The sequence below is a fragment of the Pristis pectinata genome, chromosome 7 (genome assembly GCF_009764475.1).
Source record: "Pristis pectinata isolate sPriPec2 chromosome 7, sPriPec2.1.pri, whole genome shotgun sequence".
Taxonomy (NCBI): domain Eukaryota; kingdom Metazoa; phylum Chordata; class Chondrichthyes; order Rhinopristiformes; family Pristidae; genus Pristis; species Pristis pectinata.
The window spans coordinates 77,588,978-77,613,354 of record NC_067411.1 but is presented as its reverse complement, the minus strand read 5'-3'; the positions used below and the strand labels follow the sequence as shown (position 1 = coordinate 77,613,354).

Sequence of the window (24,377 nt, the reverse complement as noted above, 5' to 3'; positions counted from 1 at the left end):
AATCAGAAAAGCCAAATGGAGGATACAAATGGGCATTATTCAAAGTGTTTGGTTTCAGGAATAAAAATAAGGGAAGTTATAATTTAATGTATATCTACCAAAGTCAAACAGTGCAAAGCTGAAAGGCTGGAATGAGCTACTCTTTTGTGATTGATCGTTTGTAGGATTTCATTTTCAGTTCATTTGCCTGCAGTCCTTCTCCTTCCAAAAAAGTTAATAGAATTCTATTAAATTAGCATTGAATGAGAAAGGTAACCAAAGTGGACTTCTCTTAATCATTTTTGAGCTATCCAATGCTGCAGTAAAAGCTTTTGGATCACAAAATGGTTGGGAAGTTGTTTTTAGGTGATATTTGTTGCCATTAACTAAATTCCATTCTCAAAAGTCAATCTCAGTCCAAATTTTGCAAATGGTCTATAATTTTATGAATAATTCTGGATATAAAAATATGAAACTTTCACTTTTTCAAAGCAAATACTGAACTTCAGTGAAACAAGCAGTCACACCTAAATAACCAAAGGAAGTTCAATGGAATAAACAAAGAACATACCGCAGAAAAATATGTATTAATTAATTGGTGTCTCCTACATAACGTAAAAAATAAACTTTGCAGCAGTAAATGAATTACAGAATGAAAAGACAGAAATACACAGCTACACTGAACAAAGATTTTTTTTCCACTGGACTATGCATGATTGACCTATGATATTTAATAAAGTGCATTAAAGATTTTTTTAATCCATAGTTTTCATGGCTGATATCCAAACTTTAAATGCATTCTGTTCCTGACAGCAAAGTCATACACTGATCCAGAGAACTGAAAAGCATCCTGTTCAGTTCTATATTAAGGAATCCCTTTGAGCCATCACACAATGACATGCCTCTCAGAATGAAAGAATGTAATATTTCATTTGTGATGTTCTAAAACATGATAAATCACACTTCATTAAGAAAGTTATTAATATGCATTATGCAAATCAGTCTACAATTAAGCATTTATGTTTGTAAAGAAGTGGTAACATCACTCAAACTGTGCTGTGAGTGTTGTTTGTAATATCAAAAGTAAACATAAGTTGATGGAATGGACCACCCTGTGCATTGCTATTGTTGAATTGCATCTAGTTTTTGCAGAAATTCACTCACCTCAAGGGTCATGTACACAGTACTAATAGCTAGCTTTGTATCTCCTTCCAACAGTTCCTTAAGATCTTTCAGCAAAATCTGTTCAGTACTTAAACCTACAACAAAGACAGAAATAAAAATGTGTTAATATTTTCTCAACACAGCCTATGAGTAATCATTTATATTGCTTTTGGCTATAAAGTTTCATGGTAGCCAGCATTTAAATTGTTTCAAAACCTTAACTCTATTATTGCTTAAGTTGTCTGTTGCCTAAAATCCATTTGTAGCAGTAAATAATGCCAAGTAAAAAAAATATTGGAGACACAAGAGATTCTGCAGATGCTGGAATCTGGAGCAACACACAAAATGCTGGAGGAATTATGGAGAGAAATAAACAGTCAACATATTGGGTCAAGACCCTTCATCAGGACTGGAAAGGAAGAGGGCAGAAGCCGGAATAAGAAGGTCAGAGGAGGGGGGGAAGTACATGCAGGCAGGTGATAGGTGAATTCAGGTAATAGGCAAGTCCAGGTAAGGGGGGGAAGGTAGGAGGGTGGGGGTGGGGGAGGGGGGAGAAGTAAAAAGCTGAGAAGTGATAGGTGGAACAGGCAAAGGGCTGAAAAAGAAGGAATCCGATAGGAGAGGGCAGTGGACCATCGAATAAAGGTAAGGAGGTGGGGAATAGACAGGCAGGTCATGAAGGCAGGAGCAGGGATGGGCAGATCATGAGGGCGGGAGAAGGGGAAAGAGAAGGGGGAAGGGGGCCACAGGAATGAGGGAAGACAAAGGGAACAAAAAGAGAGGAGAAGAGGGGAGGGGTCACCAGAAGTGAGAGAAATCGATGTTGAGGATGTCAGGTTGGAGACTACCAAGGGGAAATATGAGGTGTTGTTCCTCCAACCTACATCTGGCCATGGATAGACATTTCAGTATGGGAGTGGAACATGGAATTCAAGCAGATGGCCACTGGGACATCCTTGCTTTTGTGGCGGACAGAACGAAGGTGCTCGACGAAGGTCTCACCGATGTAGAGGAGGCTGCACCGGGAGTACTGGATGCAATAAATAACACCCTCGGATTCACAGTTGAAGTACTGCTTCATTGTCTAGGGCATTATTGGATTCTTCTGGTAAATGCCAGCAGAACTGTTAGTACTTAACTGCACAAATGGAGCAAGTCCAGGATCTGACTTGCTGAGCATTTCCAGCATTTTCTATATTTAATTCAGATTTCCAGCATCTGCAGTTCTTTGATTTTCACTTCCATGCATACATACTCAAACCCGCAATTCCTAAATTTACTTGCCATTATTTGGTTCTGTATGTTCTAAAATGTTTACTGCTGGATTTCCTGAGGTCTAGTTTTGCTGGAGAAATCATTCCCCTAACCATCTGCCAGTTTAGACTTCTACTGGCTCACCAACTCCATTGATTTCAATTGGAAATGCAGGTTTGAGAGGAAAGTATAAAGGTGTTGCTTTAGTTGTTTGTGTTTTGTTTAAAGCATTTAATTATTTTAAATTGTTTTGGTATTCTTGTTGGCACTGAGCTTTCAAGTATTTTAAAAGATTTTTAATTCTTTATTATCTTCTGAAAAGTTTTTAAACCCTGATATTATCGATCGCTGGCAAAGTTGAGGATGGGGCTCCGCCGGTTGGTAAAGATGTACGGGGAGTTGAGGGTGTGGTTTCTCCATTGGTTCATTCAAAACTCTGCTTTTCCACTGTACACAAGTGAAATTGTCCCTCTAGATCCAGATCTGGTGGGTTCAGGCAAGGGGTCACTGCACATGGCAACTTGAGCAGTAGCAGCAAAATCTGAGTCATTGTGTCTTTACAATAATATCGATGATTCATTATTCACCAAGATGCTAAACTTTCATGCCATTAATTACTTTAAATCTACATCAATCAAGGCACTACATTAATATTATTTCTTTCAACAAATCAGGTTATTTTATGCTTATACAGCTTTGCATACAGCTTTGCATTGAAAATATGCAACAAAAGTATACCTCATATTTCCTCTTCCCCAGGACTAAGTATGATCATTCATTAAACTTAATAACTAGTAGGAGATGAGATTTTTTTTAAATGCAACATGCTGTCTGATAAAGGACTGAATGCGTAAAGAACGGCCAGAAGGATACAGCAGATAAGCAGGACAAAGAGGATAGCTCTTTCAAAAATTTGTACAGACACAATAGGCATGATCACGATTTCCTGAGTAGAAAGTTCTATAATAATGATGAATTAAACTTTTCATAATATAGTAAAATTTTGCAAAGGATTAGAGTAAAACAAAGGCCTGGAATTTAACTAGTCAGTCGATTTATTTTAAACGGTATACACATGATTACTGCAAAATCATGTGTGTTCTGATCTTATCCAAATGAAGTTGATCTTTGTGCAAGGCCCAGTTGGAAACTTCCCCCATGGAAGTGAATCATGGAAATACAATTAACACCTTCAATGGATCGCATACAAGAAAGTAGGCCCGAACAACTTTTGCAAGTGCTGCACCATTTAACATCATTTGTTGAGGATTCAGAGGGAGGAGAGTCACTGCATTCAACAGAGCCGTTTGTCACAAATTGTCATGAGTCTGGTGAGTGCTGAGGTCACAGTTGCCTTTTATTGCCATTTGTTACGCCTTTTATTTGTGGTTTCCAGAACAACCAGAAATGGGAGGTGATAGACTAAAGGCAAGGCCTCCCTACCAGTAGAAGCGAAGTCACCAATAATCTTAAACTCTGGACATCAACACTTCAGCTACAAGAACCATTCTATTTTTACTTACTCTATTAAGTCCCTATATTATATTAATAAAATTGAACACCTTCAGCTAATCTCTGCTGAAGGAAGAAACAATTTAGTTTTCTAGACTGAAGACAGTAAGTACTAGAAAGACTCAGCAGGTCAGGCAGTATATGTAGAAAGAGAAACAGGGTTAACGGTTTAGGTCACGGATGCTGTCTGACCAGCTGCTGCTTCCAACAGTTTCTATTTTTATTACAGACTTCCAGCATCTGCATTTTTGTGATATTCAGTCTTTCTAGATGCCTTATGTCACTGGTCTACAGTTTTGGTACTACTCCTGTAAAGGCCTTCTGCACCCTCTTGTCTCTCCTCAGTCTGCCTACCAAATTGGAATAACAAAAGCAATAACAATTCCCATTCATATGGCAATTTTAACATAGCAGATCATCCAAGGTGCCCCTTAGGAATGTTATCAAATAAAACAGAAAATTGCTACCAAACTATTTCTAGCATTTTCTATTTTTGATCTAAAAAAACTGGATTGATTTTCCCTCATTAAACAGAATTAATAAGCTTATGAGTGCTTTAACTTCAAACCGTGCATACAATCTAAAAGTGCTCAGTCATGATCATGATAGAGTACTGGTCACATCAGGAGAAAATTATTTAAGCTTAACCACATCCACTTCACAACCATTTGTTTACTCGGTGTCCTCACCAGCAAACTTCTTCTCTCTTCCCCAACCTTTCCACACCTCATCCTCCATTCTTTCTTTTATCCATCAAACTACCCCCCACTCCAACTCCCACCACCAAAGGAACACAGGAAGCAACATAGGAACAATGGTAGTATACTTAGCTCCTGGGACAGACTCCACCATTCAAGAGAGACCCTAGCTGATCTGTGAGCTGGGACTATGCAACCATGTTTTTCTTATGACTCTCAATACTCTTCCTGAATAAAGATTTATCAAATTTGAATTTAAAAGTAATAATCAATTGTGATTTGCAAAAACACTTTCCAGATTTCCAAAGTAAGATCATACCTGAAATGTTAAAGTTGTTTCCCTGTTCACAGATGAGGCCTGACCAACTGAGTACCTCTAAGATTGTGTTTTTATTCTGAATTTCTTTTACACACAATTACCTTCATTCTTGAAAGGGCTGGCTCTAATTTTTATACTGCCAGACCTCCCAGTCAATGGAAATTGATAAGCTTGAGAGGAACTACCCTCAATATTGTTTTTTAAAATCAATTCAGTCACCTCTTTATCATCATCAGTACTGACCCATTTGTAATGCAATTTATGCAGATAACAGAATGCACCATAGCAACTTATCAGTTACTTTGACAGCAATAGATGTTTATACCACAAGAGGCATATCAACCATGCCTATTTGCTTGAGCCTAGAAATCTGTCTCCAACTATCTCTCATACAATTTACTTGGATTTAAATTCAAGCAATTTCCTTTTTGGCATTTCAAGTGTTCTATCTCCAAACCTAACAAACCCCTCCCCACCTCCCAACTCCACCCAAGGAAAACTTTTGAGTTGGCCTTAATATATTTCAAATGTGATTAATTCTTTCTGAAGAATCTGGACCACATGATGCACATTCCTATCCTGAAACATTAAGGTGGCCCACAACACTTTGCGTAACTCTATAGGCTGCATATTTGTATTGGTCAAATAGAAAAGCAGGATAATAAGAAGTCCTTAGTCTTTCCCATTCCTTTATCTATTGTCTTGTTAGGGCTAGTTGAGACTCCAGCTTATCAGGCTGCACAGGGAACTCCAGGGGGAGATGCAGCTATAAACCAGCCTAATTTGCAGCCTTTGGCAGATTCCAGAAGGGAATGTGGATTTTTGCTCCCTATGCTCGAAGCATTCCATTAATAATGATTTATAGATTGCGCACATAGAATCTGCCCATAAAGTCTTCTTGCATTTATATTCTGTACTATTTTTAATACATTTTAAGTGACATCTATTGGCTCAAACACAACTTAAAGCCCTCAGCATCATGAATGACACTTCAGGCAGTACTGCATTTTCAGATGTGCTATCTTCCAGATAAAATAAGGCTAAGACTCTTTCTTCTTATTCAAGCAAAAATAAAGGATTCCATGTAATTGTTTAAATTAAAAGTGCTCTCCACAGCCACATACAGATGTAGGTGCCTATTCACCTTAATTTAATATCTGTCAACAGTGGTGTGTGCAAGTTGATTATTGCATTTGCCCATATAATAACTGCTATTACAGAGGTTCAGGGATCCGAGCTCAATCCTGACATTGGATGCTGTCAGTGTGGAGGCTGCATGCTCACCCTGTGACCATCTTTCCTGCAGGTGCTCCAGTTTCCTTCCACATCCCAAAGAAATGTTGGTAAGTTAATTTGCTTTAGTAAATTGCCATTAGAATCTGGGGTGGAGGAGTTCATAAGGAAATAGGTTGCATGCAAATTAGTAGGGGAATAGGGCTAATGGGAACTTTAAGTATGGGATGAATGGCATCCTTCAACGTCATTAGGAAATATATGAAAATATATGACAGTCTCTTAATGGGAATCAATAAATGTACTCTGCCTGTTGACCATTCTAGTTATAACCTTTTTCAACTCTTTCTTGGTTTGACAGCAAATTCGAAGTTCAATTTATGCCTAAGAACAAAATTTTACCAGTGCTGATTTCAAGATTAAAGTGGGTTCCATACTTTTCTGGCTAAAGGAAATGAAATCTGCTACAGAAAAGTAAAAGTAATTACCAGAAACATCAAGTTTTGCTTGTTGCAAAGCATCAAAAACCTCTTGATGTGCAAGAAGGTCAGGAAATCTCTGTTCCAGAGCAGCGATCATTTCTTTATCCTTTAGAGTCACTCTTCCAGCTTCAGAAGTAACGTTCATGCAGTCTAATATAATTACACCTAACAAATAAATAATATCACAATCAAATAATAATCAAATCTATTAGAACTGATAGCATGAAGATCAATTAAAAATGTTTCATTTGTAGTTCAATGAAACAGAAACTGAATATCAACTACAATGGGAAAACTTTAGAGATAGCAACCAAGAAGTTCTACAATACACTTTTTCACTCTTTGAAGTTGCTCTCAGTGGGGTCTCCCCACCAGTTTTGTATATGGTTAAAAAAGTCCAATATTCTCCTGTACATAAAGCCAAGAAGAGTATTTGTGGATTAGAATTAGTTCAGTGTACTTTTCCTAGACATTTGCACAAAACACTTCAGTCTTTGAAACTACTGGTTGTGCAAATTCTATGTAAACAATGACTGATACTTCCTCTAAAATTCTCATAGCTAGGCTGTGGGACACACTCAGCAACACATCACAGAGTCAAAGAAATAAAACCTGCTTCGAATTGGCACATTACCTCATTTGGTCTCATGATGTAAGAGATATTTCCTTTGTTCTATGCATCCCTCCCCAATCTTTTCTGAGGCAGAACACTAACTTACTTTCTCTCTTTCACAGTTCTGACAAAAGGTCTTGGACCAGAACATTAACTATGTTTGCTGCCTGATCTGCTGAGTATTTCCAACAATTTTTGTTCCAGTCTTCATACAGCATTCTATCACATTATGTTCATCACTGTTCCCTAAAAACAATCAGATCATCAATGATTTCTTTCTTATTACATAATACTAGTTCTAAAATAGTCTGTTTTCATGTTGATTCTTCAACATAATGATCCAGAAAACCACCTCTTATGCATTGCATGAATTCATCCTCTATACTGTTTGTGCTTATTTTGTTTGTTCTGTCTATATCTAGATTAAGATCTCCCATGATTACTGCATTACCTTATTATCTGCACCTCTGACTTCCTGATTCTTGCCCTTCATTATTTTTTGGAGGCTTATAGAAAACTCTCACTAATGTTTGCTGCTTCTTAACTCCACCCAAATGGACTCAACTTCTTAATTTTTTGAACTGGGATCCTTTCTCTCTATAGCCTTTATCCCATTCTTCAATATCTGGGCTACCCAACTTCCATTTTTATTTTGCTTCTCTTCTAACAGGCGAGTACCATGGAATATTTAATTCACTTTGCAACCATTTCTCTATAATGTCTATTAGATTGTACCCACTCAAACTAACCTGTCCTTGGGTTGAAGTCTGGCTGCAAATAGCTTTGAAGATAATAGCCCAAATTCTTGTGTCTCCTTGTTGAACCTGAACTTTTCATAGAACATAGTACAGCACAGGAAGAGGCCCCTCGGACCACGATGTTGTGCCAAACTAATTTAGCTAATCCCTTCTGCCTGCAAAGGTCCATATCCCTCCGTTCTCTGAATTCTCAGTTGTTGCCATGCAATTCTGCTTGAATCTTTGGAAACAGATTGAAACACCTGTTAATAAGTACGAACAATCCACCTCTGGTGTCACCAAACATCTATGGCCAGCTCTCATTGTTCTTGTTTGTCATTCTCCATTAAACCTTTGCAAATCTTATAGCTAGAGAGCATTGAAACAGTTCCCCAACTCCGAGGTTACTTCAGTTCCAAGAATGTAAAAACTGGACTAGTCTCTTAATGCACTACTCAAATGGAACATTTCCTGGCCTGCACATGGCAGAACAAGATGACAGAAACACTATAGGTTCCCGCATCAAACAGCATATTGGTATTGTTTTATTATCTGAATACAAGTCTGGCTCACTAACCACTAACATGACTTCTAATAATTTTCAGCAACTTACTGAGGGAATCTTGCAGATTCAGTAACTGAACATTGTTGCCACATTAACAGAACCCTGACCTATTGGACGTGTCCTACAGCCCTGCATTTTGAAACTTTTTACATTCTTTCATTTGTTCTCATTCTCCGTCTCCATTTACCCATTGACTAGCTGATCTCTATAATCATCCCCATGGCAACACTGACGTCACCCCATCAGTGATATATTCCTTTTGCCATATTCATCTCTTCCCACCTTCTCTATAACTGAAAATTAATTTGTTTTCTCTCTTTTCAGTTCTGACAAAAGGTATTTGACTTGAAACATTAAACTTATTTCTCTTTCCACAGACGCTACCTAACCTTCTGTGTATTACTGTCATCTTCTGTTTTTATTGATTCCCTAGGTGCCCTTCTGCCACACTCAATATTTCAATGCCTTAAATATTTAAATAATTTTGCTGTGTTCCTCATCGGTAAAGCGAATCCAAAGGAAAATTTTCTCACTCAAATCTCCAATTGGGTAGTACCAGGGTAACCATGGGAATAAGGTGTAAACAAGACAATCCTCTCTCCTACCCTCCCTGCAGATTAACAAGCTTTTTTTTGTCTCTTCCCCCATTCTGATGAGAGGTCTTCAACTTGAAACGTTAGCTCTGTTTCTCTTCCCACAGATGCAGTCTGACCTGCCAAGTATTTCCAGCATTTTCTGTTTTATTTTAGATTTTTGATTTTCCTTTGGACCATGGTGAATAACTCCAACATTGATAAGATGCATTCAAGAGGAGAAAGTAGGTGTACAGGTTGCTACACAAAGCTTCAAGGCATATTTGTAGAAGCACCATTGGTGGACATAAATGTCGCATTGATGAGACGAAACTGGACACCATGCAAGCCTTAATGACTTAATGGTCATGGGAAAGTGTACCATGTAAGTGTTATTCAGCAAAATGTTGATTACAACAGAATTTGCAAGATGATTATGGCTACCAGGGTAATGCAGTGAATACTTGAGATATGTTCCTCTTTTTTTAAAAAATCAGGGTTACTTGATGATAGTGATTACATTCTGAACTCTGGAATATTTGGTGGAGGTAAGGGATTTCAGTTAACAGAACTAAAACTTTATGGCAGCAGTCACACTCACCTTCACTATATTGCAGAAATAGCAATACAACAGGCAGAGCAAGTGATAGCTGCAGCAATCTTGGAGTAATTCCTCCCTCCAAGAAATGGAGCTTCATTGGTACAATTCTATTTCACTTATCAGAAGGTACTTATTCTGTTTCTTGTGTTAAGTTGAGTCCACTGATTCCACCATTATCTTTGGATTTCACATATATATTCCAGGGTTTGGGTATAAAATTTGGATCTGACACTCCATATCAATTTGGTACTCAAGAACTACTCCATTGCTACATTACATCATTCAGATTAGATGCTAAACTGAGTTCATATCAACTCAGCTGTCACTATTAGAAGACCAGAGAATTCTACTGCTGGCCTGAACAATATACTTTTCTCATCAAAAGAAGGACAGATTGATTTATCTCATTGCAATTTAAAGTCTTGGTGGTGCAACATGACTGTACAATTACCAATGTTTCTGGATCACCACTAGCTTTCTCCACGGCTACTCCAACTAGACCATGCAGGACCAAATCCTGCTACCTCCAGTGATACCTATCTTCAGTGCCAACTCTTGCTCTAGGGGCACTTTGGCTGAGCATTACAGGATTCCTTGCTGCAAGGGACTACTCTATATTCTGAACCTTGGTGATCAGTGTGTGTCATTGCACCAAACATTTTCTCAATACTACATCTTCTCTCCAGAGAAATCCTACCCTCCTGTATGCTTCAGAGACATGGAAATCTACATAGCCCTAACCCTAACTCAATGTTTTGGAGAATTGAAGTAATACCGTCTCTGCAGGAGGGGCAAACCCATGTCAATGTCATTGTCTACTTCAGGCCAAGATCCCCAGCTCCTGTAAAGGTTCAAGATAAGGATTTGATTTGCATTGGGCATTTGGCAGTGAAGCTGCATGGATTGCACAGCCCTAACATCACCACTGACATTATCAATAATGAGGAAGATCCATACAGATCAGTCATGCAGAAATGGAACACTTGAGTTGTCATTTCCCTTTGCAGGACTAAACAGTCATATTTTACTCTCCATATTCTTAATTTGATTTAAATCTCTGCTACATTATTCCTAAATTTTCTGTGGCACCGGTTCTGGACAGCACACCACCAGTTAACTCACTGTTTAGTGAGGCTTAAAGTCTGCTTCTGAAAAATACTAATTTTCAAGTATTGTCCATTTCTGAATGGCCTCCAATGATCCATTTAAGGATCACAGTTAAAGGACCCAAAGTTCCAGTCAGAGCAGAGTCTGAAATAAATGCAGGGGCCAAATTCACCATAAATAAAAAAAAACAGTTTGGCTTTACTATTGCCCAATTTCCCAGGTGCAAGCCCTGGCATGGCTAAACTTTTTTTATTACCATGCCACTTCAAGTGCAATGAAATTAAGTTTGCACGCTATTGTGTCATTTTTGGTGTTTAATGAATATTAAATTAAACATTGTTGTTCTAAGTAGTATATTTTATCATTTCATTCAGATTTTAACATTATTCAGCTACTGACCTTTCATCAGCTAGAAGCAACAAGTAAATATACTTTCCTACATACACCTTAGGGCTGGAGACATTGTTAAGCAGTAATTATGTCTTTGAAGGTCATTGAAATTTAAATATACTTCCTGCTATGCAGCACATTTTCAGGTGTTTTTTTTTATGGTTCATAGTACCTTCTTACCAGCTTACTAATTTCTGCAGTTTGCACTGGTAAAAGTTGCAAAACAGTGCACTCTAATGGATAGCAGGGAATTAATGTCAGCATCTCTTTTCTACATGCACACATGCCAGAAGTATATGACAGATTTCCTCCAGAGTTTACTTCATCATTATATCTCACCACAAGTTCCAGGCCATAACTCAACATAGACATCATTAACACAGTATTTTGATTCACTCTAATGCAAATAATTCCCATATACTTATCCCTCAATTTGTGCAAGCGATCAAGTACACAAATGTATAGACACCCTTTCCTGCTGATAGAAAATGAACACTCTTACCTCTCAGAAGATGTGTTAATTGCTGGTTTAGCAGTTCTGGAGCTCCTTGGAGAATCTCAGAAGCTATTAGTGTAATGCAGGATCCCACTGGCTCCAGGACAATTTCACAATGATCAGAATGTATTCGCTCCTGTTCATGGTGGTCAATTATTTTGACAACAGCTGTATCAAGTGCTTTGTCATCACTAAAAGACAACAAGAGACCAAGTGCAATTTTATGTTCACCATAATCTCTGGTACCTACTTTTTGCTTAATTGTTTATTCAGAACATATGGACTAATTCAGCAAAACTATGGTTCCAGTCAGCAGTGGAAGAGATGGAAGAGCAACTCATTGCACTATACTTACTGCACCATAGACTGAATTTTCCAAATTACATTCCAGTATAACAAGGCTTTGGATTCAAGAGCACCATAACACTGAATTTGCTCTACAGTTGTAATCAATTATATTTTTAAACAACCAAGTACAAATATTAAAACACATCAAATTGCCACCCCTGTCATTTGTGGTTATTGGTGGAAACCATCTGCCTTTCAATTGTAAATAATAATTTAGATCACTAAAGAGAAATAAATTGGTGGTGTCTGGTGCCAATACATCAGTTTTCCTCAAGTCTGTATCAGGCTACAAAAATATTTAAAAATTACTGGACATTAATACAAATGTAAAGCATTTCAGGTAAACTAGTTTATCCAAGCTATTAGCTGGATTCTGTATTTCTCTCTGTCAATAATTTGCATGATTATTTGGTATTTTAATTTCGCAATAAAAATTAAATTAGATATACCCCTGCTCAGTGTAGAGCTTAAATTTGTGAAAATGACTGAAGTCATTAAATGTAGATGGTTCATAGGACTTTACCAAGCTACATTAGTATGTATTTGATAAACAATAATTTATGTAAAAAAGGAAAGAAACAAAATATTCTGTTTAATCATTAATTCAAAAGTACAGAAATACTTAAGAAATCAAACAACAGTTAGGCTATCAATAGCCTCTAACCTAGTAAACAACATAATGACAAGCACCAGACACGAACATCATACTGGAGGGTGATCAATTTAGACACAACTTATAAGCTCTTTTGTTTCATAATGTGTATTTTTGATTTTATTTTTTTCAACCCACAATGTTCCTCATGACACCATACTTTCACCTTTGTGCAGGAGGGTAAAGTAAGCTGGCCATCAATTCTTGCAGAATTACCCTCACTACCACTCAATTATGACCAAGGAGTAAACCAAATGATGAAAATCAAAAAACCAGAGCTTGAAAGCAAGATTTATGAAACATCTAATTCTCCAACCCTACAACCACCAGACCATGTGACCATAATGAAGAGGTTTGCAATAAGAACAACTGAGCAAGTTCAAATATAAATTTAACTCACAACTGGCATAACTATCAACAATTCAAATAAACAGAAACAAAGTCTTGAATGTCATAAATGGTAGCTTAAACAGTGAAATAGTAGTACTTCTATTTGCTGCTTTAGAGCAGTGTCTCCTGCATAATAAAAACAACAGAATTTGACAAAAAAAGTAACATCTGTGGATATTGTCATATTAAGAGAACATGCAAGCTCCACACAGATGGTGCCGGAGATCAGAATTGAACCTGGGTCACTGGAGCTGTGAGGCAATGGCTTTACTAGCTCCAACACTGTCCAACAACATGATCCTTCCATACACATAGTCCCTAACTTCAATCTATGCTCATGATCGCTGGTGTCTACTTTTCCCCAGAACTACCATAAGCAACTAGACCCTTCTACCTCTGCTCACAACAGAACAGTTCTCTGCCTCTTGGCTTGAAAATTCTCTCTCGCAGGGGTGCTCAACGCTGTTTTCTCTAAAGCAATAGAAGGGATTTGAGGTATTTCCAGTAAATATTTTGACTGATGAAGGCAAGCATGTCAATTGCCTTCTTCACTACACTGTCTATTTGTGTCACCCCATTTTTGGAACCTCTTGGTCTCTCTGTTCTACAGCATTCCATTTACCTACCATTAACTATGTAAGTTAGAAATGTGGACAGGTGGAGTCTAATCCAGACAAGCATGAGGTGTTTCACTTTGGGAGGTCAAATGTAAGAGGAAAGTATACAGTAAATGGCAGGACCTTTAGGAGCATTAATGCACAGAAGGATATTGAGGTGCAAGTTCATAGCTCCCTGGAAGTGGCAACGCAAGTAGATAGAGAGGTAAAGAAAGTGTACTGCATACTTGTTTTAGTTGAGTATAAGAGTAGGGAAGTCAAGCTTGCAGCTGTATAAAACTTTGTTTGGGCTACATTTGAAGTATTGTGTGCAGTTCTGGTCACCACATTACAGGAAGGATGGCTTTGGAGAGGGTGCAGAATAGTTCACCAATATGTCACCTGGATTATAGAGTATTAGCGATAAAGAGAGATTGGACAAACTTAGATTATTTTCTCCGGAGCATCAGAGTCTGAGGGGGGATATGACTGAAATATATAAAATTACGAGAGGCATAGATTGGGTAGATAGTCAGAGTCTTTTTCCTAGATTGGAAATGTCAAATACAAGAGAGCATAGCTTTAAGGTGAGAAGGGAAAAGTTTAAAGGAGATTTACAAGGCAAGTATTTTTTTTACACAAATTACTTGGTGCTTGGAACATGCTGCTAAGGGAAGTAGGGGAAGCAGATACAATAGTAACATTTAAGAGGCACTTAGACAGGCACATGAACAGGCAGGGAATAGAAGGATATTGACCACGTGCAGGCATGTGGGATTAGTTTAAATTGGCATCAGAGTCGACACAGACATCGTGGGATGGAAGGCCTGTTCCTTAGCTGTACAGTCTTATGTTCTATGTTACGTTTAGTTCCTAAAGATACACGAAGATATAGTACACTCATCCTGCAAAAGGGAGAAAAGCTCTGTTGTAGGTGATAGCACAAATTTACCTGGTTTAAGCAGGAGCAATGTTAATTATTGAGGGTAGTGGGAACAATGATAATTAGTGGGAGTAGTGAAGTACATTACAAGGCAATAGAACTAGTCACCTTGGGAGTAAATCAAAAATGAAAGCTCCCACATCCTCAGGCAAAGACGGGGAAGCCTGTCAAAATTATTACATGACTCACAGTATGAATATCAATGGGGTCAATGGCACATGCTCGAACCAGATGACTTCTTGCCATGTTAAAAATGCTTCTTATTTTAGAACTGTAGAATAACCAACCCACAAACGTGTCTTTTTCCTTCAAAGTTTCCACAAATGAAACTTTGACCGAGGTTTTAATCACCTCTCCTAACATCTTCTCCTTTATTTCAATGTCAGATCTCAAATGATCACAGTTCCATTTTTTTAAATAAAGGCGTGTTTAAATTTTAAACCAGCTTAGATATTCATTCTAAAAATGTAAAATAGTTCTCTAAAAGTTCATCCTATTTACTGCCAGTTTAAATTCTAAATGAAGTTTTAAAATGTATGCCTCTTATGGAAGCCTCTATCAATGATTGCAAAGACTTTAATTTTTAACTGCCACCACTGTGATAGCAACAGTCATGGTACAAATTATCGAACTTATATTTAATAAAGTGCTTCTCATCTTTGAATATGATTACAATGGGTCTGCTCATTAAGTGGACCATAAAATAAACAGAGCCCAGCAGGAATAGTTCCCAGATCCACTTAACATTCTCAGTCCTTCAGCCTCATTAAAAATCCAGCCCTTTATTTCAAATTGAAAGATTAACATTTCTGCCTAATTGTAGAAAATAATTGAAAAAAATTACAAAATTTTATCATTTTATTATTGTTAAAATTAAATAGCATTTCCATACAATACTTAGAAACTGAAATTTGGATCAACGTACCTTGTCAGTCGATTATGATCAACAAGTGTTAAAGCCAGTTTCCCTTCCCTGTTCAACATGTGGAGGTCAATATCATCTCTGCATATTAAAGAAGATTCAGAGATACTCAACTGCTGTAAAATGAAAACAACTTCACTGCGAAGTGGAAATTCTGATCTTTGTATATTCAGCACTGGCACATAAAGATGATCTGTTGGATGGGTCTGAAGAGAAACAATTAATTTAGTTGGCAAAAAATTTTTTTTCCTAAAATAAATTAAAGTATACCTTCACATATTAACTCTCAAATTAAATCCCTGAAATCCATCAGCTCTACATTTTAAAAATGTTTTCTCATGAAATTAATAAACCACGATGCAGTAATAGAAAAATTAACATTTTAAATGTACTATCAATACATTTATTTCAACATTCACCATTTTACCATAATTCAGAAATAAAACTGAGGATCAACTACAATTTCACAATAAAGGATATGAACGTGTAGCCGATCTTATCAACTGGCACTTTGGCCATGTACTTTCATTTGTTATAAGCATACAATCAAGAATTTGGCCTAGGATGACAGCACCCATCAAGTAATTAATGGACAATAAATAACATACTGCACATTGGCTTTTGCACTTGAATTTCTAGGTGCAAAATAAATGAGTGGTATCAATATCTGGCAGACAGTTACAGCTAATGCAAAGTTCCATATGACATCCACCAAACTTAGGAACAGATGTTAAAAAACCAAGGAAAATCATTAAAAAAAATGCCTTGGTATAATTACCCAACCACACTCAATGTGTGGCATGCAGCCAAAGTACTCTTCATCAACCTGCTCCACACATACTGCCAGTGTGTGAAAAACCTCTCATGTTTAAGTTCTATCATAGCTTACCACATATCTTCATGTGTCAGAAGAACACAGATATCTAAGTCGTGGGACAAGAAATAGCGAAAAACTCTTGGCATACAGCATCCTCTGCTAACTACACATGGTCCATTCTTACCCTTCTCATCTCTTTCACAACCACTCTAACTCTGCCTTTGCAGATAGGTTAACAACCAATATCCATTATGTTGACAGATTCCCCCAGCTATCTTGACTGACTCTCTTCCCAACCTGATTCTTGTACGGACTCCATTCCATTCTCCCACTTTCTACAGTGATGTCATATCAGTTCTGATGTCAACACCCCAGGGTTTTGAAAGAGGTAGCTGAAGAGATTGTGGAGGCATTAGTAGTGATCTTTTAAGAATCACTAGATTCAGGAATGATTCCAAAAGGACGGGAAAATCACAAATGTCACTCCACTCTTTAAGAAGAGAGGGAGGCAAAAGACAGGAAATTATAGACCAGTTAGCCTGACTTCAGTGGTTGGTAAGATTCAGGGGTTGTTCCATTGTTAAGGATGAGGTTTCAGGGTACTTGGAAGCACATGACAAAATAAGCCGGTCAGCATAGTTTCTTTGGGGGGGGGGGGGGGGAAGAATCTTCCTGACAAATCTGTTGGAATTCTTTGAAGAAGTAACAAGCTGGATAGACATAGGAGAATCAGTGGATGTTGTTTACTTGGATTTTCAGAAGGCCTTTGACATGGTGCTGCACATGAGTCTGCTAAACAAGATAGGAGCCCATGGTATTACAGGAAAAGTACTAGCACGGTAGAAGATTGGCTGATTGGCAGAAGGCAAAGAGTGGGAATAAAGGGAGCCTTTTCTGCTTGGCTGCCAGTGACTAGTTGTGGTCCACAGGGGTCGGTGTTGGGTTCGCTACTTTTCACATTATATATTAATGATCTGGATGATGGAATTGATGACTTTGCGGCCAAGTTTGCGGCTGATACAAAGATAGGTGGAGGGGAAGGTAGTGTTGAGGAAGCAGGGAGTGTGCAGAAGAACTTGGACAGGTTGGGAGAATGAACAAAGAAGTGGCAGATGGAACACGGCGTAGGGAAGTGCATGGTCATGCAGTTTGGTAGAAGGAATAAAGATGTAGACTATTTTCTAAATTGGGAGTGAATTCAGAAATCAGAGGTGCATAGGGACTTGAGGGTCCTAGTGCACGATTCCCTAAACTTGCAGGTTGAGTCGGTACTAAGGAAGGTAAATGCAATGTTAGCATTTATTTCAAGAGGACTAGAATATAAAGGCAAGAATGTAATGCTGAGGCTTTATAAAGTGTTGGTCAGACCACATATAGAGTATTGTGAGCAGTTTTGGGCCCCATACCAAAGGAAGGATGTGCTGGCATTGGAGAGGATCCAGAGGAGGTTTACGAGAATGATCCTGGGGATGAAAGGTTTAACGTGAGAGGAGCATTTGATGGTTCTGGGCCTGTGCTTGCTGGAGTTTAGAAGGATGAGGGGGGATCTCACTGAAACCCACCGAATATTGAAAGGCCTGGACAGAGTGGACATGGAGAGGATGTTTCCGGTAGTGGGAGAGTCTAGGACCAGAGGGCATGGCCTCAGAATAGAAGGACGTTCCTTTAGAACAGAGGTGAGGAGAAATTTCTTTAGCCAGAGGGTGGGGAATCTGTGCAATTCATTGACAGAGACAGCTGTGGAGGCCAAGTCATTGTGCATATTTAAAGCTGAGGATGATAGGTTTTTGATTAGTAAGGGCATCAAAGGTTATGGGGAGAAGGCAGGAGAATGGGGTTGAGAGGGAAAGATAAATCAGCCATGATCAAATGGTGGAGGAAACTCAAAGGGCCAAATAGCCTAATTTTGCTATGTCTTATAGTCTTTCCTTAACTGAAGCTTCCCTTGCACCATATTAGGCAGAGCTCTCAAACTCTCAAAATTCTTTGTTCAATTTCCCTCATTTCTATTCTTATCCCATCTCCTCTCACTGACAGCAAGGACAGGATTCCTCTTGTCTTTACCTTCCATCCCACCATCTTCCACATTCGATAATCATCCTCCATAATTTCCACCAACTTCAAACATATGCTACCATCAGAGATATATTCCCCTCACTTCCAGCATTCTGAAGGGATCATTCCCTTAATGAATGCCTGGTTCTCTGTTTCATCTCCATTAACATTCACTCCCCTCCTCACAGCACCTTTCTGTGTAACCACAGGAGATGCAACACTTGCCCTTTTACTTCTTCCTTCCCACCATCCAGGGTCTAAGACTGAGGTTATGTAACAGTTTTTCAACATCTCTGAAATATAATGACTATAAATTGCTCTGAATCATTAACCAAATAAAGAAGTGAATATATTAAAATACTAATAATTTAAAACATTGAAGTGAAATATAATAAGTAAATAACTTAGCTTATTCCTCCAATAACAGATCCAAATGGCATGGGATTGCAAAGGCAGAGTCCCCAATGTACTGCTAGGGAATCCCAGTACATCCTGGATTCGCCACTTGCACTCCAGCAGCAGACTGGAGTAACAGATGTGCCACCATTTGTAACTTGTTCATCCTAGACTGATGCAGGGCTACACAAGTCTGAGATATTCTTACAAGTGATAGATAAACACTGCTGCTTCACTGGTTTTTTGATTTATGGAAAATGTGCACTTAAAACCTTCCCTTTATTCAAGTACCTTATAAAGGAAGTAAGCGTAGACTAAGGCTGAAACAGCAGAGTCCAGGCCACATTCTCTATCTCCAAGTACAGCATGAACTCTGGGTAGCTCACTTCTTTTAATCTGAAAAGATAATATTAGCAAATTAAGAAGATATGAACAAATCCAGTGCTTGTATTTACACAGGAAATGCATTTTGCCTAATAGATTTATCCATTGAATAATTGATTAATTAATGTATTCAACAGAGGTCAGATAAATATTTAGCAATTACGATTAAATGAGTAAAGAATGGAGAAAATAAATACATTTAGACAATATTTTATTATTCAGCAATCTAAATGCCCTGAGGAATAAATGATTTTATACTTAATTGAAAATCACATTTATCAACCAGGGAAAGTCTACGATATGCTGGAGTAAATCCCTTATAATTACAATATGCAGATTCCAGCTTGTCACAGATAAACTGATAGAAATTTACATTTTGGTCATTTTACATTTTAAGTCTTTCAAAACTTAACACAGTTCACTAGGAGATGTCTTTTCCCGTTACCTTGTCAGGATTTCTCGGCTTGGTTTCTGGTCATGCAAGAGTCTAATCGATGCTTATGGAGAACTGAAGGACAGTCTGCACATAGCTTCACAATTAACAGACAGGTATCATTAACCCTTAGCCCCTTCTTGTTTTGTACCTCTCTAAACCAAGACAAAAACTCCTGGGTTCAAATCCCAAAAAGCCAGCTGTGGAATTTAAATTAAATTTAAAATAAGTAATTTTAAAAAGCTGGTCATTAGTAACGATGGCCACATAGTTCACCATCAGGGGAAGAAATCTGCCCTCCTTACCTAGGCTGACAGTATGTGATTTTAGATCCACCTGTATGATTGACTCTGAAATGCTAGCAATTTGATTCAAGAAGCATTATGGTATAGACAATAAATGCTGGCCTTGCCAATAATACCCAGATCTTGAAAAATGTAGATTTTGTCAATATGTTCATTTTTTTTTTAGAACTTTAATGCCTCTACATTTATTTGATCCAAATCTTGTTTATCCATTATGTGCATGATGATCATTGACCCCTACTTCAAAGAAAATATGCAATTTCAAATGTGGGACATTAACAAATGAGCAAAGTTTTCCAAAATTGTTCAAACCAGACATTTAATTAACCATAGCATAATTTCCAAGTTTACTAATCAATTGCTTGCCTTAATTAAAGCTAAGGAAGAATATATATTATATACTAACTGACTTCCAATTGCTGCACGTGTGCGCGCGTGCGCGCATACATGTGTGTTTATGTCGTAAACTTTTAAGCATCTCTATCAGTAAAAGTTTGCCCTTGCTATATGACACAAATATGAGGGGAGAGTGCAGAGGAGCAGGTGGGGGAGGTCAGTAGAAAGCATATTACAATTAAATGTTTTCCGAGCATACTTCTCCAATACAACTTCAAACAAACTGCTCATCTGTAAAGATGAGGGAAATTGAGTTGCTAATACATAAGCCCAAAATATCAACTTTCATCTCCACACACAAGCCAATATCACAGCACAGAAACAACACAGCAAAATTCTCACAATAAGAAGTTAATTAATTTGATATCATCCTATCAAACTGATATCATCTAACAGATGTAAAGCAATACCAGGCATAAAATAAAGGCTTCACAACCATTAGAGAGTCATTTACATCTTGAAATAACATCAGAAAATGATAGGGATACTCTGCAAGTCAGGCAGCATCTGGGAGAGAAAAACAGAGTTAATGTTTCAGGTTAATGCCCCTTAATCAGATTCTGATGCACTCTTAATACCATTTGTCCCTCCACAGACAGTGCCTGACCTGCTGTGTATTTCCAGCAATTTCTGGGGGGGGGGTTTCCCAGATTTCCAGCAAATGCAGTTTTTTTTGCTTTTCATTTACATCTGATGATTGGTAAATTATAGCATAAAATAACATTTGATAAGGAAGCTATTTTGGAACTGGATCTCCAACATAAAATCTAAAAGTTCAAAGCACTTCACTTACAACCTAAACTCAAGAGTTCTGATTTCTGACTTATGTTTTAGTTGTTTCATTGGTAACAATACCTTGAAGCTAAATCCAGAAATGACATAAATAGTTCAAGGATTGAAGAATATGTGACAAGAACCAGTTAGGAAAGAAAAATATGGCTAAATCAATATGATAACAAGGCAAACATCATCATCAGCTTTGAGAGTGATCAATAAAATAAATTTCATTAGATTTTTACATGGAACAATTTCAAATGTTTAAAGCAACCATGAGGCATCACTACCCAATTTAAGTAACTGAAATCAATAGATTGTAATGTAATCCTACTGAAATACAAGCCTTCTTTAACCTTGTAAAAAGTTAGGTTAATAGCCTGTTCGCAGAGGTTATGAAGTCTTATAATGGGCACAATGCTGATTTGCTGATATCAGTGTTTTGCTTTGGGGACTACACAAGATCTGAGGAATAAAACTTACACTGCACAACTTCAAAAATGGACAAGAAGAAGAATCTAGACTCAATACGGTATTGTGCAACCCTCCACTAGCTTGAAAGAGACTATTATTTCACACTGAGCTTTCACATGGCTCACTTTTTAAAAAAATGTCATCCATCAAAATCAGTCAACTTCGAGTCAGATATGTCTCAGTAATATGGTGCAATCATGCAACTGGATGCTTCGCAAACAACCTGGGCAGCAGGCCAAGGTACTATGCTTACTTGAGCAATCTGTATCAGCTGTTCTAAGTGGCAAAGATTGCCAATCTTTAATTATTTATAAAGGGTTCACGTTCTTGTAGACTCTAAACTTTGACAAGTTACTCCATGTTCTACTTCAGGTTCAGTATTGCATTAAGGCTGAATAAGTATGATTTTGTGTAGGTCACTTTCAGGACAGCTTAGCAACATTTAGAATGGCAGTCATTTTAGAGTGTTAATGCAACCTTTTTAAATGAGTGACCCTTAAAAACAGTTTTAATTTAATTCTTATCTATTTGATTTTGCTAGGATTAAATGCAATTCATTTTCCTCCTGGTGTCTCTTGACATTAGCTCTTTTTGGTATTTAATTATACTATGCATTGCTTTGTGTTAAGCATTTACATGCAATAATGGTACAATGTTTTCTTAGATTGGCTAATTTCAAAGAATTATTAGATATTAGCTTCCTTCATTTGTATTTTACTGGATTGCAATACATTTTGCTGGGTATCTTTCATAAAAGTAGCTATCTCAAATTAGTCAGGAAATAATTTCCACTGTACAGCATTTTCCACTGACTTCAAAAATAAGCTCCCCTACTAAATTCTAGCAATCACTGCGGCACTATCTGTTCCAATGCAACCCACTATCAGTTCAAGAGAATGCCCAGAGCAAATTATGCCGAATGAGCAACCAAAGACATTTTAGAATTCTAGAGACAGGAAAGCAGGAAGATAGATAAAACACCAAGTTTCATACAGAATGCTAAGTAAAACTTGGAGTATAAAAATGGTTAAAGCAGATGCTGAAATGTCATAAATAGACATTTAAAACAAGGAGAACTGGGTGCAGACATGAAGTAATTACTTAAAGGACACCCTACCACACACTGAAGGCCACATTGATCTCCAAGACATTAGATCAAGAAAAATTCACCCCCCATAACAAACAAGCAGGCCTGAACTCTCATATAGAAAGCAGAGACATGTTTTGGCATCAGTGACCACCATCATTCACAAGCCTCAACTGGGCAAATAACATCAAATTGTGCAAAGAAATTTAGTTACCATTGTGTAGGTTCATCATTAACAAGTAGCACTTACAGCAAATTTGTGGAGATGCATTATACATGCACAAAGAAATCATTAACCAAGATTGGATTTCAGTTAACATGCACTTGTGCACAAAACATTGCATAATATGACCGAACTTTTCACTTGATAGCTTTTATAAATCATCCATAATTGGTTGTAACTCTGCATGATGGGCTAACAATACTTAAAATGTGAAGGAATGCAATTCAAAATAGGGAAATAGGCAAATCTGGTAATGATATTACTACTTATTGTAATGCATTATCAACCTAATTGACTACTATCTTGATGATACTTGTTCAGAAGATTAAGTAAGGTTGGCAACTCCCATTGAATATATTCCTGAAAGTTTCATGATGGAATCTGGAACAATAAACAAAATGTCAAAACGTCAACTGTCCATTTCCCTCCAGAGTTCCTCCAGTATTTTGTTTTTTTTTAAACCAAGAAACCCCGCTGCTCAATTAGACAATTCTTAACTGCTGGGTCTTTCTCCACATACCCACCCCCCAACCCCGCCCCCTCGCACCCCAGTATCATCAATATCCTCGTAAATAAAACTATCTCCAAACTTTTTCCCAACTTAAATAATCTCTGTGAGGCTGTTACTGACCTTCAATAATGTAACTGTTCTACTATTATAAGTCATGACAGGATGGATTTTCTTTAAATGGAATTTACAGAATGATGTTTTCCTTCTGAGATGAGTCCTTTTATGTAGTGTGACTTTCTTTGCCCTGCAATGTGTTAGCTTAAATTCTCATCATTCTAAAGAGAGTCATATTTGGCAAACAACATTAGCATTGAACAATCTGAGTGACAGCAAACCCTGAAAGACTAATAGAGTTGTTATGGATTTTCTAGTAGTTAGAAATGAATAAAGAAATCTATACCAAATTAGGAAGACTGATAAGGAACTGGATTGAAGATGCTCAAGTAAAATACACTTGCTACCAACAGAAAGAAAGGGTGTTTCTTTATTCACTTGTTTCATCTTTAATAGCAAATGAGGAAAAGGACCATGGTTAAAAGCGATAACCACAGAGAAGATTAAAAAATTAGTTTCACAAACTTTCCATAGACTTCTATTTTCTATCTTTGGAGATAGATTCCTGTATTCTTGAAATAAACAAGGTACAAAATGGTTTCATGTAATGAAACCAGTAAGGCTTGCAACCTGGATAAAAAAAGCTGAGTATTCACTATCTTTGCTGGAGAAGGTGGCAGGTAATTGTTAGCCATACAACAGAAGGACCATGATTTGGTATCACGGCTAAGCAAAGTTAACAAGAAGTTCATGGCTGAATATCTAGAAAAAAAAAGGACTGAAACCTGTGATAATACACTTGAACATCACACAAGCCATCCAGGTACACAAAGTAAGATTAAATATTTGGATGAAGTCAAAGTGTTCACAGCCTTAATTTCAACAAGTCAATATC

General features: G+C 37.5%; 1 protein-coding gene across 1 annotated transcript in view; it reads right to left on the bottom strand.

The window, feature by feature from the left end:
* LOC127572914 (protein prune homolog 2-like) overlaps positions 1 to 24,377 on the bottom strand; it is a 184,690-nt gene that overhangs the window by 116,994 nt on the left and 43,319 nt on the right. Inside the window, exons 2-6 of the mRNA XM_052020642.1 lie at positions 19,133 to 19,237; positions 15,577 to 15,779; positions 11,729 to 11,913; positions 6,648 to 6,806; positions 1,144 to 1,238 (exon numbers count right to left, since the gene is read on the bottom strand). Of these exons, the coding sequence (XP_051876602.1) occupies positions 1,144 to 1,238; positions 6,648 to 6,806; positions 11,729 to 11,913; positions 15,577 to 15,779; positions 19,133 to 19,237 (747 nt within the window). The remainder of the gene's footprint in view (positions 1 to 1,143; positions 1,239 to 6,647; positions 6,807 to 11,728; positions 11,914 to 15,576; positions 15,780 to 19,132; positions 19,238 to 24,377) is intronic.